General features: G+C 47.4%; 1 protein-coding gene across 1 annotated transcript in view; it reads left to right on the forward strand.

Moving 5' to 3' along the window:
* ELP3 (elongator acetyltransferase complex subunit 3) overlaps nt 1-17,173 on the forward strand; it is a 92,755-nt gene that overhangs the window by 25,937 nt on the left and 49,645 nt on the right. The window contains exons 8-9 of the mRNA XM_032681613.1: nt 10,258-10,419; nt 14,737-14,863. Coding sequence (XP_032537504.1) covers nt 10,258-10,419; nt 14,737-14,863 — 289 coding nt within the window. The remainder of the gene's footprint in view (nt 1-10,257; nt 10,420-14,736; nt 14,864-17,173) is intronic.

Consider the following 17,173-nt stretch of genomic DNA (forward strand, 5'->3'; position numbering starts at 1 on the left):
GCTCCACCATGTTCTTTCCCATGGGCACAGGGTGGGTCTCTGCACCCCGATGCTCCCCCACGGGTTGCAGGGGGGTCTCTGCACCCCTGTGACCCTCCATGGGCACAGGGGGGTCTTTGCACCCCGATGCTCCACCATGGGCACAGGGGGGGTCTCTGCACCCTGATGCTCCCCCATGGGCACAGAGGGGGGCTCTGCACCCCGATGCTCCCCCATGGGCACAGGGGGGGTCTCTGCACCCCGATGCTCCCCTATGGGCTGCAGGGGGGTCTCTGCACCCCGATGCTCCCCCACGGGCTGCAGGGGGGTCTCTGCACCCCTGTGACCCTCCATGGGCACGGGGGGTCTTTGCACCCCGATGCTCCACCATGGGCACAGGGGGGTCTCTGCACCCTGATGCTCCCCCATGGGCACAGAGGGGGGCTCTGCACCCCGATGCTCCCCCATGGGCACAGGGGGGGTCTCTGCACCCTGATGCTCCACCATGGGCACAGGGGGGGGTCTCTGCACCCTGATGCTTCCCCGTGGGCACAGGGGGGGTCTCTGCACAGCTGCCCCACCATGTTCTTCCCCATGGTCTGCAGGGCCTCAGCTCCAGTGCCTGGAGCTCCTCCTGCCCCTCCTTCTTCCCTGCCCTTGTTGTCCACCTTGTCGTTCCCATGTTCTCGCTCTGCTTTTCCCTGGCTGGAATTCTTCCTGCACCAGAACCTCCTGTTCTTAAATATGTTGCCCCAGAGGTGTTACTATCGCTCCTGATGGGCTCAGCCTTGGAAGCTCGTCCTGGAGCAGCTGGAATTGGCTCCACGGGACAGGGGAAGCTTCCGGCAGCTTCCAACAGAATCCACACACACACCCCCCCACCCCCCCCCCCCCCCCCCCCCCCCGCTACCAAAACCCAGCCACAGAAACCCACACCATCATTAACGCCAGGCTGTTAATTAATTAGCCCTTGCAAAACAGCCCTGCCTCGATTAGGCCTGAAGTGCCTTTCCTAGGGCAGGGGTTTTCAAAACCTGGTTCGAACGTGGTAAACAAATTAAGACGGAGAGGAAAAAAAAAACCGGCGCGTTTTGGGGTTTCTTCGCCTCGGAAAAAAAGACGCTTTTTCCGAACGCGGCTCCTGCCGTGGGTTTGGAAGCCCCGGGTGGCACAGCGGGAGGGAGCGGAATTGCGTGTGTGATTTATCTCCTGGTGGCATTTCACGGGGCCTGGGGGGGGGGGGGGGGGGGGGAGTGGTGAAAATTGTTCTCCCTTATCTTTTAGCCAGCAGAAATACTGTTACTTTATCGGAAGGGGAAAACTGTATTTTAGGCAATGAATGGCTGTATTTTAACTGACTGTGAGGGTTCTTTTAGGCATTAAATGGCTGTATTTTGACTGACTGTGAGGGTTTTTTTTAGTCGAGAAATGGCTGTATTTTAACTAATTTTAAGGGGGTTTAAGTCAAGAAATGGCTGTATTTTAACTAATTATGATTTTTTTTTTAGTCAAGGAAAGGCTGTACTTTAATTGTGAGGGGTTTATAGTTAAGAAATGGTTGCATTTTAACTAATTGTAAAGGTTTTTTTTAGTCAAGAAATGGCTGTATTTTAACTAACTCAGGTTTTTTTAGTCAAGAAGTGGCTGTATTTTAAGTAACTAAGGGGTTTTTTAGTCAAGAAATGCTTGTATTTTAACTAATTGTGAGGGGTTTTTAGTCAGGAAATGGCTGTATTTTAACTAATTATGAGGTTTTTTAGTCAAGAAAGGGCTGTATTTTAACTAATTGTGAGGTTTTCTTAGTTAAGAAATGGCTGTATTTTGACTAATTGTAAGGTTTTTTTAGTTAAGAAATGGCTGTATTTTAAGTAGCTGTAAGGGTTTTCTTAGTCAATAAATGGCTGTATTTTAACTAATTATGAGGTTTTTTAGTCAAGAAATGGCTGTATTTTAACTAACTGTGAAGTTTTTTTAGTTAAGAAGTGGCTGTATTTTAACTAATTATGAGGGTTTTTAGTCAAGAAAGGGCTGTATTTTAACTAACTAAGGTTTTTTTAGTCAGTAAATGGTTGTATTTTGACTAATTGTAAGGGGTTTTTAATCCATACATGGTTGTATTTTAATTAATTGTAAGGGGGTTTTAGTCAAGAAATGGTTGTAACTTAACTAATTTTGATGGGTTTTTAGTCAATAAATGGCTGTATTTTAACTAACTGTAAGGGTTTTTTAGCCAAGAAATGGCTGTATTTTAACTAACTCAGGTTTTTTTAGTCAAGAAATGGCTGTATTTTAGCTAATTGTTAAGGGTTTTTAGTCAAGAAATGGCTGTGTTTTCTCTAAGGTTTTTTTAGTTAAGAAATGGCTGTATTTTAACTGACTGTGAGGGTTTTTTAGTCAAGAAGTGGCTGTATTTTAACTAATTGTGAGGTTTTTTAGTCAAGAAAGGGCTGTATTTTAACTAACTCAGGTTTTTTTAGTCAAGAAATGGCTGTATTTTAACTAACTAAGTTTTTTTTAGTTAAGAAATGGCTGTATTTTAACTGACTGTGAGGGTTTTTTAGTCAAGAAGTGGCTGTATTTTAACTAATTGTGAGGTTTTTTAGTCAAGAAATGGCTGTATTTTAACTAATTGTGAAGTTCTTTTTGTTAAGAAAAAGTTGTATTTTAACTAATTGTGAGGGTTTTTTAGTCAAGAAATGGCTGTATTTTGACTAACTAAGGTTTTTTTAGTCAAGAAATGGCTGTATTTTAACTCTGTAAGGTTTTCTCAGCCTTTGAAAGCTGAACCTGGGGAAACCAATGCTGCTAAGAAACCAAACCACTCCGTCCTGCCCCCGGTGATCGAGAAAGCACCGAAACGTTGCAATAAAAAGGGAGCAGCACAAAGCCAAACAAAGTGGGGTTCGAGCTTTCCCAAATGCCCGCTCCGGGCAATCGTCACCCCTGGAACTTTGGGATGAGTAAGATGCCACCTGCTGTGTTTAACTGGCAGGAAATCGTGGATTTATGGGGGAATTGTTAATTCCCGCTGGCCGGGTTTGGGAGGGCTGGGCTGTGAGAAAGCAGAGCTGAGCAGCAAGGAGGTCGTTGGAGTCGTGGGTGAGGACGTGGAGCACGAGATGTTTGGGTGTTAAATCAGCAGTTTCCTCTTCAGGAAGCAGGAGTGTCACTCTTTGTCTTAATTCCACGAGTCTGGACGTCACTGTCTGTCCTGGACATGAGGAACTGTGTCACCCCCAGGCCTGTGCTGGAGTCAAGGGCATGAGGTGTTTGGGATGCTGGATGTTCCCAATATTTGCTGTTCCCAGAGTTAAGACCAGGAACCTCCTGCCTGGGACTCCTTAAAATTCCCACCCTCCCTCCAATGCTTCCCTCTTTCCACAGAACTCCCCAACACTTTTTCCAAGGCAAGTTGTCCCAGCCCTGGTGTGGCAGCAGGAGCAGGGAAGGGATTGTCCCCCTGTGCTGGCACTGCTGGGGCACCTCCAGGGCTGGGGACAGTGCTGGGACACTCCCAACAAGGGACACATGGAGAGGCTGGAGCATGTCCAGGGAAGGGAACGGAGCTGGGGAAGGGGCTGGAGCAGCAGGAGTGGCTGAGGGAGCTGGGGGGGCTCAGCCTGGAGAAAAGAGGGATCAGGGAGCACCTTTTCCCTCTCCACAAGTCCCTGACTGGAAGGGGGAGCTGGGGAGGGTCCCAATTCCCGGGAAACAAGGGACAGGAGGAGAGGGAATGGCCTCCAGCTGTGCCAGGGGAGGCTCAGGTGGGATATTGGGAATGATCCCTTCATGGAAAAGGTTGTCCAGCCCTGTCACAGCTGCCCAGGGCAGGGGTGGATTCCCCATCCCTGGAAGGATTTCAGATCCCTGTGGATGTGACCCTTGGGGACACGGCTCAGTGGTGGCCTTGGCGGTTGGACTCAATGGTCTTGGAGCTCCTTTCCAACTGAAATGATTCTGGGGTTTCTAAGCGTGTTGGTTTGTTTTCCTTGGGGTTTTTTTGGGGTAGGCTGAGGGTGGATGGGCAGCGGTGCCTTCCCCTTCCCAGCCGAGCTGTGACCGCTCCCTGCGACGTGTTTGGGTCTGGATCACCACATTTCATGGAAATCACTGCTGTCGGATAATCCATCAGCAGTGATGGTGATCCAGGAATGGGAACATCTTCATCATTTATTCCCTCTTTGCCTTTGAGGAGGTTTCCTTTGGCTTTTGAATCACAGAATCCCCGAATGGTTTGGGTGGGAAGGACCTTAAAGCTCATCCCGTTCCATGAGCCTTCTGCTATCCCAGGTTGCTCCAAGCCCTGTCCAACCTGGCCTTGGGCACTTCCAGGGATCAAGTAGTGCTGGAATGCCCTGTGGGCAAATTTTTGGGGGGCTCTTGGGTTGGATGATATGTTTTACATCCTTCCCTTCTTTCCACATGGGTGGGAACCCCTAAACCCTTCCTACCCTTGGTGTTTGCTCCTCTTGGAGCTTCTCCTGCTTCTCGTGCCTCTTTCCACTCTTTTTCTTGTCCTCTCTCTGTGCTCTGCAAAGCAGAAAAACGCTTTAAAGGCACGTCTTTAAACCCCCACCTGCTTTATTCTTAGAGCTCCTCTTCCCTCAGCTCGCCGGGACGAGTCATTCGGAGCCGCCTTGGCTTCCTGCCACCCCGATCCCGACTGGGGACTTTGGAAGCTGCTGTAGCGGGGTTGTAAATAATTGAGTCTTTGATCTTCAGGTCTCTGAGCCGACGAGGCTTTTGTCTGGAGAGCAGAGTTTAATGGAGAGCAAGCAGAGGCTTTGGTAAATGAGTTGTTCCGTGCCAGAGCCGGGCTGGCTGTTTTTTTCCTCGGAGTGAGGAAGCGTCGGAGGCCCCGCGTGTCTGGGAGGTGCCTTTTTGATCTTAAAAAAAAAAAAGAAAAAACCCAGAAAAAAAGAGTGTATTCAAGGGGCAGGTTCTGATTTGAAGGTCTGTTTAACATCCCAGCTTTCTCTGCCGGTTCAGTCAAATATTCTCCAGTGACAAACATTAATTATGTCTCCTTTTCTGCTCCCTGTTTCAGACACTTCTGTAATCACTGGCTCTGCAATATCTGTGTCTGTGCAAACCTTGAGGCTTCTCTGCCTCTCTTTTGCCTCGTTTGTGTGGCTGAGCAGCTCTTTCATTTCCATCAAGCACCTCTGAGGTCGCTCTGGTGGTCACATTGTCTCGCTGTCACCTCGTGCTGGTCACTTGTCTTGATTCCTGATTGCTCCTCTCGTGATGTGGGGGATCCTCAGCGCTGCTGGGGGATAAATAATGGATAATTGTGTCCCAGGGAAGGAGGAAAATGCTCCAAGGTGTTTGTTGGTGCTGGAGAAGATAAAATCCATCTCCTATGGAGCCAGGCTCAGAGAGCCAGGGGTGTTCAGCCTGGAGAAGGGAAAGATCCAGGGAGAGCTTGGAGCCCCTTCCAAAGCCTAAAGGGGCTCCAGGAGAGCTGGAGAGAGACTTGGGACAAGGGCTGGAGGGACAAGACACAGGGAATGGCTTCCCACTGGGAGAGGGCAGGGAGAGATGGGAGATTGGGAAGGAATTGTTGGCTATGAGGGTGGTAAGGGTCTGGACTGGAATTCCCAGAGAAGCTGTGGCTGCCCCTGGATCCCTGGGAGTGTCCAAGGCCAGGTTGGAGCAACCTGGGATAGTGGGAAGTGTCCCTTTGCCCATGGCAGAGGTTGTAACAGGCTGAGCTTTAGGGTCCCTTCCCACCCAAACCATTCCAGGATTTGATGATTCCATGGAGCCGGGATGGCTCCAGTCTGGATTTCCCAGTTTCTCAGCAGACAAATCCTGTGGGATATGACTCCAAGGAATTAAAGCGAAAAAACTGAGCTCCAGGGAGACCTTGGAGCCCCTTCCAGAACCTGAAGGGGCTCCAGGAGAGCTGGAGAGGGACTGGGGACAAGGGATGGAGGGACAGGACACAGGGAATGACTTCCCACTGCCAGAGGGCAGGGAGAGATAGGAGATTGGGAAGGAATTGCCGACTGGGAGGGTGGGGAGGGTCTGGTCTGGAATTCCCAGAGAAGCTGTGGCTGCCCCTGGATCCCTGGAATTGTCCAAGGCCGGGTTGGATGGGTCTTGAATCAACCTGGGATAGTGGGAAGTGTCCCTGCCCATGGCAGTGGGTGGGATGAGATGATCTTTAAGTCCCTTCCCACCCAACCCAGTCTGGGATTCCATGATTATGGATGGAGTTTCCATCTTGGGTTCATGGAATTTCTCTAGCTTTTCTCTATTTTCCTCTCTTGGTCTTCGGTCAGAAATAATTCTACTTTTCTTGGTCTGCAGTAAAGTTGTTTTAACCTCTTGTGTTTGAGTATCCTGGAATCCCAGAATGGTTTAGGTTGGAAAGGGCCTTAAGGCTCATCCTGTTTATGGGCAGGGACACCTTCCACTATCCCAGGTTGTTCCAAACCTTATCCAGCCTGGCCTTGGACACTCCCAGGGATCCAGGGGCAGCCACAACTCCCACTGTCCCAGGTCCCTTATCCCGAAACCACTCCTCTCAGAGCTCGAGGAATTTGCTTTCCAGCCTGCCAACCCACTTGGATAAAGACTATTCCCTCCTCCCATCCTCCTTGGCATGCCATTCCCGTGGGATACGTGGCCGGATTTCTGTTGTTTTTAAAGATGAAGCTCGGGAAAATCCATCGCGTCCGTTATCCCGACGAGCTCCCTTAGAGGATTTGGAGGAATGAAGTGTGAGGTGGATAAAACTCTGGGAGTTTTTTTAAACAGAGGCATGTTTGACATGACAAAAGAGCCCAGGACTATGTGTCCCCCATTCCATTGATTTTCCAAACAGATCCCAGCAGCAAAGGGTTGTCGTTGACCCCTAACGGGGTCGGTTGGTTCTGCCCCGGGGCCTGACGTTCCATCCTCCTGCTCCAACAGCCCTTCCTCGGGGCTGGAGAGGGGGAATGAGGGATAAATCCGTGTTCCACGTCAGGCTGTGTCTGGAGGGGGAAAATGCAGAGCTTTTCCTAGGGATTCTATTCTGGGAAGCAGCGAAATATCCAGAAAACGTTCCGGAGCCGAGCGGCGGCGTGAGCTGCGCGTGTGATTCAGCGGCCAAATTACCCCGGAGTGTATAAATAGGGGAAAATTGGATGGGAATAGGCAGATGACATTCCAGCTGGATGCAGGTGCGAGGCTCTGTGGCTGTTTTTGGTAGCAAAAGGCGACAGAAATTGGAGATGGTGCTAAGAAAAGGTGTGGGAGTGATGTAAGCACGGGAATAGGGGAACGTGGAGATGACAGGGTTTGGAACAAGGTGAGCTTTAAGGTCCCTTCCAACCCAAACCATTCTGGGATTTTCTGGGGTTCTGGGATAAAGGATATGCAGGTTAGAATCCATTTAGAGGGATTTTTGTGGAAGTCAGGGATGGAAAAGGCAGGAAAGGGGAAGGGGACCTTTCCCTGAGTCCCAAGATTCCCAGGGAACCCCCTTGTTCCCTGAACTCCTTCCCAGGGAGGAGTTGGGCTGTGGATGGATCCACTGTCAGGCTCTGGATCCAGGCTGGGAGAGCTGGGGGGGTTCAGCTGGAGCAGAGAAGGATCCAGGGAGAGCTTGGAGCCCCTTCCAGAGCCTAAAGGGGTTCCAGGAGAGCTGGAGAGGGACTGGGGGCAAGGGCTGGAGGGACAGGATACAGGGAATGGCTTTCCACTGCCAGAGGGCAGGGAGAGATGGGAGATTGGGAAGGAATTGTTGGCTGGAAGGGCATTGAGGGTCTGGTCTGGAATTCCCAGAGAAGCTGTGGCTGTCCCTGGATCCCTGGAATTGTCCAATGCCAGGTCAGACGGGTCTTGGAGCAACCTGGGATCGTGGGAGGTGTCGGGGTTGGAACTGGATGGTCTTTAAGGTCCCTTCCCACCCCAACCATTCCAGGATTCCATGATTCAAACACTTCCTGCACCGAAGTGTTCCCTCTAGGAAGGGCAGTTTTCCTTTCCTTTGTCTCTGCTGACTCTTTCCACAGAGATCTTGCCAGTTTGATTAAAGTCCCATAAATCCACGTGTGTCCTGATGTAAATCCAATATTTAGGACATAACTTTTCATCCTGTATTTCCTGCCCTCTCCAGGTCTCTGAATTCCCTTTGATATCTCCCCTCGACTCGGGCAGGGAAGGAGGTGCTGGTTGGGCACTGGAAAAAGTGGGAATTCGCTGTAAAACAGGTTTCCTTACAAATTTAGGATTCCATCCCGTTGTGTAACGAATCTTTGTGCTGAATAACAACCATCAATTCCCCTTTGACGGGCCCTCCTCGGGAACTCCTTCCGGAAAACGGCAGTTTATGGAAACCTGGAGAAGCTTTTCCTTGGTGGCCGTTCCCGACATTCCAGATTTGGCCTCTGAACTCCTTGAATATCTTCCCTGGGGTGTTTGGTTTTAAAGGAAATGGAATTTCCCCCTTTTTCAAATCGGAGAAATGAATGTTTAAAGCTTGGAATTGGAGCAAAGGCAGCAGGAAAGTCCATTTTCTCCTCCATTTTTCAGGCAGTGCCGGAGTTGTGTTGCCGGAATCCCCTTCCCTGGAAGGTTTGCTGTCACACACATCCATCTTTTTTCTTGGAAATGTTGCTTTATCTGCTTGGACTTGGCCTTTATTTTGCTTGTTTTAGTTCTTTTTAAGCCACATTTCTCTTTCCAGCAGAGGACTGCTGGATTTAATTTATAATTTTACCATTAAAAATCCCGTTGGTGCCCTTGGGAGTCGTTGCATTTTAGGGTCTGTTGGTGCCCATTAAATCCAGCATTTTATATCCTGGCCATAAATTTACTTGGGGAGGGGGGAGGTGTGTGATATTATTATTTTTGTCAGGATTTCCCCCCTGATTGGAGGTGTTAATATGAGCACAATATTATTATTACCCCTTTTCTACAAGGGGTAAGTTCTCTGCTGCCTTTTTTCCCCCCCTCCAAGCCAAAGTTTCTCCGGAATTCTTGCAAATCACGTCTTCCAAAGTGGGTGTTTTGGAGCCTGTTAATGAATCACACTTTGGCAGTGTTTGCCCTGACGTGATAAACAATTGTTCTCTTGGCCTGTCAGATTATTGAGCCACAAACTTGGAGACGTTTTACGTGGTTTTTGTTGTTTTCTTCTCTTTAAGATGCTTTTTTTTGTTGTTGTTGTTGACAGCCTGTCCCCCAAATACCTCGGTCTTTTTGTAGACTTTAACAGTCTGAAGTGAGTTAATATTATTTTTTAGTGAGTCTGAGCCCGCTTGGGGTTTTTTGCTGGTTTTTTTAGGGCTTTTTGGTTGGGGTTTTTTTGGTGCAGTTCTGCTCCATCGCGTCCTAAGGTAGCTAGTGGAGCTTTATTTCACCTCAGAAGTTTCCAGCCACCCAGAGCTGCAAATGGGATGATGAATCTTTAGAAGCACCTAATAAAGAGCTGAACTTAGTCATCCTTGTGATTTTGGTGTGCAATATCCTGTCAGGGATGGGCTGAACATCCCTCTCTCACTCAAGGTGTCCTCTTTTCAGCAACATTTAATATTCATTCCCAGATCATCATTTGGGACCATTAACGAGACTGATATTCCTCTCAGACTGGGGCTGTTAATCCTGGCTTGGGACTTATCCAGATTACCTCTGCGGCTTCCAAAGGAGAAGTTCCCTTTTCCTGCTGGAAATCTTCCCTCCTGTGCTGCAGTCCTGTTACACAACCACCTTCTCCTGCAGGAAAGGTGAAATTCCGGTATGGAATCCTTCTTGGAGCTTACATGGATCGATGGTTTCCTTTGGTTCAAAGGCTGCTTTGGGTTCCTTTTTCCCTTTATTTCACTCTCTCCCAGGTCACCCACTCACCATTTGTCATCAGGAGGGGAGGTTTTCTCCTACCTGGAGTAATTAGTCTTTGTTAGAGCTCCAGTGATAAATAGCAGAGGAGGAGAAAAAGGGAAACAATGAGTTTTGTTTCGGCGTCAGACTCTTCCAGTGAAGTTGGGAACGTGCCACTCGCTCCCAAAGGGAAGGGATTTGTGGGATTTTTCGTGGCAAACCTTGTCCATCTTGTGTCAATCCTCCAGGCTGCCACAGTCCAGTTCTTTGTCACACAAAACAAGCCCCCAGACTTTTATTACTGTGTTTCTGAATCATTTCAACCCAGGCGTTGCCGTGAGGGTAAAGGGAATTCTAACCTGGGAATGACGTAGAAACTCTCCCCTGGGAAATGCTGGAAACCCTTCTGAAGCTCCCTGTGAAAGCTTCCCGGTTTGAAGAAAGGATTGGTTTGGATTTTTCCAGGTATTCTGAGCGCAGCCTGACCAAGTGTGTGGGGATAACGATCGAGACGAGGCCGGATTACTGCCTGAAGAGGCACCTCAGCGACATGTTGTCCTACGGCTGCACGAGGCTGGAGATCGGGGTGCAGAGCGTCTACGAGGACGTGGCCCGGGACACCAACAGGTGAGGGCAGAGGGACATGGAATCCTGGAATGCTTTGGGTGGGAAGGGAGCTAAAGCTCGTCCAGTTCCAACCCCGACACCTCCCGCTATCCCAGGTTGCTCCAAGACCCGGCCAACCCGGCCTCGGATACTTCCAGTGATCCAGGGGCAGCCACAGCTTCTCTGGGAATTCCAGACCAGCCCCTCAACACCCTCACAGACAAGAATTCCTTCCCAGTATCCCACCCAAATCTCTCCTTTTCCAGTGGGAAACCATTCCCTGTGTCCTGTCCCTCCAGCCCTTGTCCCCAGTCCCTCTCCAGCTCTCCCCTTTAGGCTCTGGAAGGAGTTCCAAGCTCTCCCAGGATCCTTCTCTTCTCCAACTTGGACATTCCCAGCTCTCCCAGCCTGGATCCAGAGCCTGACATTGGATCCATCCACAGCCCAACTCCTCTCTGGGAAGGAGTTCCGGGAACAAGGGGGTTCCCTGGGAATGTCAGGACTCAGGGCAGGGTCTCCCTTCCCCTTTTCTACCTTTTCCATCCATGACTTCCATAAAAATCCCTCTAAATGGGTTCTAACCTGAGTGTCCTTTATCCCAGAATCCCAGAATGGTTTGGGTTGGAAGGGACCTTAAAGCTCATCCCGTTCCATGGGCAGGGACACCTCCCACTATCCCAGGTTGCTCCAGCCTGGCCTTGGACACTTCCAGGGATCCAGGGGCAGCCACAGCTTCTCTGGGAATTCTATTCCACCCTCTCAGGGAAGAATTCCTTCCCAATCTCCCATCTCTCCCTGCCCTCTGGCAGTGGGAAGCCATTCCCTGTGTCCTGTCCCTCCAACCCTTGTCCCAAGTCCCTCTCCAGCTCTCCTGGAGCCTCTTTAGTCTCTGGAAGGGGCTCCAAGGTCTCCCTGGATCCTTCCCTTCTCCAGGCTGAAACCTTCAAAGCTTCCAGCCTCCAGTGGCTGCTCACTGGACCCTTCATGAACACTCTTGGGAATTCTCTGTTTCCTTGACTAATCCCCACTTAACAGAGAATCTTGAAACATTTCCCTCATTTTCTTGCTTTTGTGGCCTTGTTTCTGTCAAGAAAAATTATTAACCTGCATTTTAATGGCTTTCTTTGGGATATTGTTCACACCAGGGCTTGAGAAAATGGGACTGTGATGCTTTATTTTCAGATATATTTGCAGGAGGCCTCTGATTTATTCCTCAGCATCTTGGACCTGTGGCCAAAAGGAGTGTTTTCCTATATGGGAAAGCATGGAATATTTTGTTCATCCCACCCCTGACAGGCAAACAAGCCAATCTTTCCTCTCTTTATTTATTTATTTATTGCAAGGCTGATAATTCTGCTGAGATTTTAAAATGAGTGATTTTTCACTTGTTTTTTGGGTTTTCTTTCACTTCGTTCAACTCGTTCCCTCTTATCCCGTATTCCAGTCACTCCCAAAGTTGTTTAATAACCACAGTCTCAGGTGGTGACAGATTCAGGCAAAGCACATTTTTTGGTGATACCCACCTTAAAGGCAGCAGAGCAAAGCTGGAAATGTTGGGCATTTTCTTTCTCCTTTTCCTTTTAGGGACTTCAGGGAAGAATCCCGGATGGATTTTCTCCTTTGGCACTGCTGGGGCTTGGGAATGTGGGATGGCACTGCTGGGAAACCATCAGGCTCCAGGTCCCAAAAATGCAGGAAAAACCATTTAGTGAGGAGCCCAAGAGCTCATTTCAGAGGTGTTTTCCTCCTCTGGATGTCAGAGCTTTCCAGAGGAAAGGATCCATCCTAAGGAATGTTTTTAGTCTGGGTGCCTTCAGTCGTAGATTCATTCAATTCACTTAATTAGTTTATCAATTAATTTCCCTTTTTTTTCCACTCAGATCTTTCAAAGGTGGAGCTTTAAAACCTCTCTTTGCTCCCACTTGAGTTTTCCACCAGTTTTTTTGTGTCACATCAGAGCAGGTCCCACAAATCACCCAAAGCTCTTCCCTCACTTTTGGCTTTTGGTCCCTTTTCCCCAAGGAAACCCTTTGCTTTCCAGCTGCTGGCTCAGAACGGGAATAAAGGGATGTGTTCCTGCCTTGATTTCCCTCAGAGCCAATCCTGGATGGAATTATATTTTATATTATAATTATATTTATGTTATATATCGTATATAAAATATACACTGTATATTATATAATATACAATTATACAATTATACAATATATATATACAATTATATATATATAAATGTGTGTGTATATATATATAATATATATGTATATATATTATAGATATATATATAATATATATGTATATATATTATAGATATTTATATATAATATATATATGCAATTATACAATTATATATATAAATGTGTGTGTATATATATATAATATATATGTGTATATACATTATATATATGTATGTATAATATATATACACAATTATACAATTATACAGTATATAATATATAATTATCATCATAATGATAATTTATATTAGAATCGTATTTTATATTAGAGTTATATTTTATCTTCAAATTCTATTTTATATTGTAATTATAAATATGTTACATATGATATAGACAACAGACAACATATTATAGAATATATAATTATATATTATATGTTGTCTTAGAATTCTGTTTTATCTTAGAATTCCATTTTACATGAGAATTCTGCTCCATTTTTCAAAGCCTCCCGCAGAAGTCCTCGAAGGGCTTTGCTGCAAATGCTCCCTCCAACTTTTCAGAGCGATGAAAATCGAAACACACTTGGAGAATAAAAAAAAAAAAGGGTGATTCGAGTTCCTCTTCCTTTTGAAATGACCTCATTTTGCTTCTGCTCCTCTTTGTGTGTGGGAGCGACGTGTTGTTTTTTTGGGCTTTCAACTTTTTAATATTTCGCTCGTAGCAAAATGTCAGATTACAACCAATTAGGCAAACTGTTGGGGAAATTACTTTCTATTCTGTTCCAGAAGTCATTAGCGAGGTGGTGTTGGTTTTTGTGGGGGTTTTTTTTTTTTTTGGTTGTTTTTTGAGTGCTTTCGGCGGCTGCGAGGCAGAAAAATATTCGAGAACTGATCTTAGGCATCAAATAATCGAGTTATTGATGCAGCTCGAATTCCACTTCTAATAAGAAAATAATTTTTATTTATGAAGCGAGTCTCCATTTCCTCCCCTCGGGCTACTCAAGGGCCTGAGTAATGTTGTCCTTGAACAGCCTTGGAAAAACACGGTGACACTTGTGAAAAAAAGAAAAAAAACAAAACACCGAACTAAAAAAATCATAAATAAAACTGTAGGGAAAAAAACCCCTGCATTGAGGGAGTGAGTGGAAGTGGAACCTTCTGGAAGAGAGGAAGGAATTGAGCCTTGAAACCAGGGAAGCAGCTGCTGGTTTGGTTAAAATAAAGGCTGGGTGCCCATTCTGGGTCAGAATTAAGTGTAAATGAACAGATTTAGGACTGAGGTGCCCAGATGGGGGTAATTTTTCACCCCAAAGGGCCGTGGAGGAGGAGAAGAGTCACGTCCTTGGAGCAGGGAATTCCAGAAGGTGGGGTGAGAGTGTGATGGGGAGCAAACAGGGGTTGGAGAGGGAAGGTCAGGGGTTGCTGAGGGGGTCGAAATGTCCGGAGATGTCCCGAAATCTCAGCCAGGGGTGGGAAGAGCCAAAGCCAGGACTTTGTGGGAACACTGGTCGCTGTGGTGGGAATACCCCCGTGGCTGTTTGTGGAGGCCCTGGAGCTGTGGAGGTGGAAGGAGAGAGGAATTTACTCAAGGATAATAAACCTTTGCTCCTCCTGTGGTTTGGGATCCAGGTCTCTCCAAGCTCCTGAATCTGAGCTTGGTTTGATGTCAGAACGTGGAATCCTTGAGGAATCCCAATCCAGGCCATGTTTCGGAGCTGAGAAAGTTGGTGTTTCTCTAACAGGAGTGTTTGGGAGCATGTTTTGGGATGGTTTTCCATCTGCCTGGTTTTCCTGACCCCCATCCTTCTCCTTTCCTGTTGTTTTTGTCTTTGTTTGTTCCTCATCCTGATTATCCGCAGCCGCCACTGCACCGTGTCCTCCTTGTGCTGTGGCACCAACTGGTGTCTTGGCTTTCCCAACTGGATTTCAGCAGCTATCTCAAGCTTCTCCAGCTGGGATTTGAGCAGTTGGAGCCTTGGAGTGGCTCGGCAGCAGCAAACTTTTAATACTTTAATAAAAACACCTGTTTTTTCCCTTATGGAGTTCACTTCCAACCACGTTCCAGACTCAACTTGCTCTCGCTTCCCGGAGTTAAATCTCAATTAAACATCTCCAGTGTGGCTCTTCCTGCCTGATCCTGGGTCTCTTCCCTCTCTTCCCAGAGGCCACACGGTGAAGGCTGTATGTGAATCCTTCCACCTGGCCAAGGATGCCGGATTTAAGGTGGTGGCCCACATGATGCCTGACCTCCCAAACATGGGCCTGGAGAGGGACATGGACCAGTTCGTTGTGAGTATGCCTTAAAATACCCGGGAATTTCTCGTGTTTTCCAGCTTTTTCATCCAACTCTTTTCATCCTTACCTCAGCCATTAGTTCTGATCCAGCCCAGGCTTGTTTTTCTTAAGGACAAATAATTGAAAAATCAATTTATTTTATTTTTTTTTGGAAAGGTGGAGGGTGAGAAAAGATTTGTTGAGCTACTTCATCCAGAAAATTATATCCCTGCCTCATGAAAGCCTGAGTCACCAGGGTCCCTGTGGAATATTGCTCTTCCCATATTAACTGGGGCTCTTGCTTTTTTTTTTTCCAAGTTTTCTTCCTGGGATTTAGAATAGTGCACAATTGCAAGTTGAAAGAAGGCAATTAATTGCAAAATGAAGTGTACAGGTGTGTCATGAAGCATCTCTGTTCTTGGCTGAGTATCTCTGTCAATGGTATAGAAGAAAACAGAAAATGATTCCTGGAGATATGGAAATGAGGAATAAAGTATAAACAGTGCAGGGAATTAACCACTCTAGGTGGTAGTTTGGTAGATTTTCATTATTTCTTGTATTTTTTTTTAAGTCAAAATCGGTTGTGTTTTTAAAATAATGCAGAAACTGGGACATTTCCCAAGGAGTTTTGTGCAGAATTCCTGAGCACAATGTCTTAGTACTTAACAAATATTGTATCTGTGTGACAGAATAAGGGAGTGGGGCAAAGGGATGTGCACAAACCCAGAGGTGCAGCCAGAACTCAAAATTCCCCCTCCAGGCTCTCCTCCTGGGTTATTTTCCTGCCGTGCTCTAGATAAGTAGAGTGTGGACACGACGTAGGATTTTCCAGGAATTACTCGTGGTGCGGAACCTGAGTCCCTCCCCGATGCCTCCTGAAGTTCCAGCTGGTTTTACGTGGGTTTTATGTGTTTTTACGGGGCTGTCACGAGCCAAGGGGAGACAATTTGTGGTGTTAAATGAGCAATAATGACAAAAAGATTTAAAGAGCCAGCAAGGAGGAGCCGGTGAGCAGAGGTGTTTGCAAGATGTCAGAGTGGAGAGGGAGGGATTATTTAGGGCAGGTCTGCAAGCTCCTGTAGGAAGTATTTAGTGCTTGTTGTTCTTTGCTGCTTGTTCGTGATGGGCGGTTAAAGATTTCCCACCGTGGGATCTGGAATTGCTCCTGTTTCGCTGCAGATTTGGGAATAGGTTTGGAAGGTTTAAGTTCAAGTGATGGCATCACTGAAGGTTGTTGTGTCCCTTTCTGAAGGGCAGCTTTTTGCAGGAATTGAAGAGGCAGGAAGCAAAGTTTGCAGGAGGGAGGCAAAAACGCGGCGAGGAGGCTGGAATTGGGAGAGGGGGAACGAAAAGGAAGCCGGGCATGGAAAAGCAGGAGAAGGAGAAAACAGAGCAGAGAAGGGCAAGTGGTTTGTGCTGGTTTCTGCCCAGGGAAGTCCCTTGGCTTTGGGAGCTGGGAAAACTCCTCGTGGAAAGAGTTTTGTGGAATGAGGTGAGTTTTAAGGTCCCTCCCAACCCAAACCATCCCGGTGAAAACCAGTGTGGATGGTGGGACTCTGGATGTGGAAGGAAGGAATCCACGTGGGATGGGAAAGGATGGGAAAAGAGGGAGTAGGTGAGAACAAGGCCCAGAAGGAATTAAGATATTTATAAATTTATGAGAGGAAGGGTTAAGATAAGATGGGAATTTTTTGCTGGAGGGCCAGAGTTGGCAAAAAGCAGGTGGTTGGAGGGTCAGGGAAGAGAAATGTGGAACAGGGGAAGGAGAAATCCATGTGGGAGTTGAGGAGGGGAGTTCAGGAGGGTAGAGGGTGATGGGGGTGAAGACCAACTCTTTGGGATTTAAAGCAGGACTCACGGATCAAATGAAGGTTTGGTGCCAGGGAAGCCCCAGGGGAGGAGCTGGAGGAGCTGGAGGATGAGGAATCCATGTGGAGGATGAAGCCCTCCAGTGATGAGAGGAGGAAAAGTGGGAGCTGGGGAGGGAAACTGGAGGGGAAGAGGTGATGGATCACATCAGCAGGGAGAGGAGTTGTACCTGTGGTGATCAGAGAGGAGAAAGGGTGGGAAAGGAGAGGAGCAATCCCTGATTCCTGTCTTAGAGGTTCACAGGGTTCCCGCTGTGATCCCTGCACATCCCAGGGAATGGAGCTGCAGGGGATGAGAATGGAGAGGTTGTGGATCGCTGGGACACGTTTCAAGATTGGAATGATAAACAAGAGATTTCTTTTTACCCCCTCCTTTGCTTTCTCATCCTTTTTTAAATGCGTTATAATTTAATTTCTAAGCATCCTTTGTCCTAGATCTGAGAGAATAAGGGGTAAA

The sequence above is a fragment of the Chiroxiphia lanceolata genome, chromosome 3, assembly GCF_009829145.1.
Source record: "Chiroxiphia lanceolata isolate bChiLan1 chromosome 3, bChiLan1.pri, whole genome shotgun sequence".
NCBI lineage: Eukaryota > Metazoa > Chordata > Aves > Passeriformes > Pipridae > Chiroxiphia > Chiroxiphia lanceolata.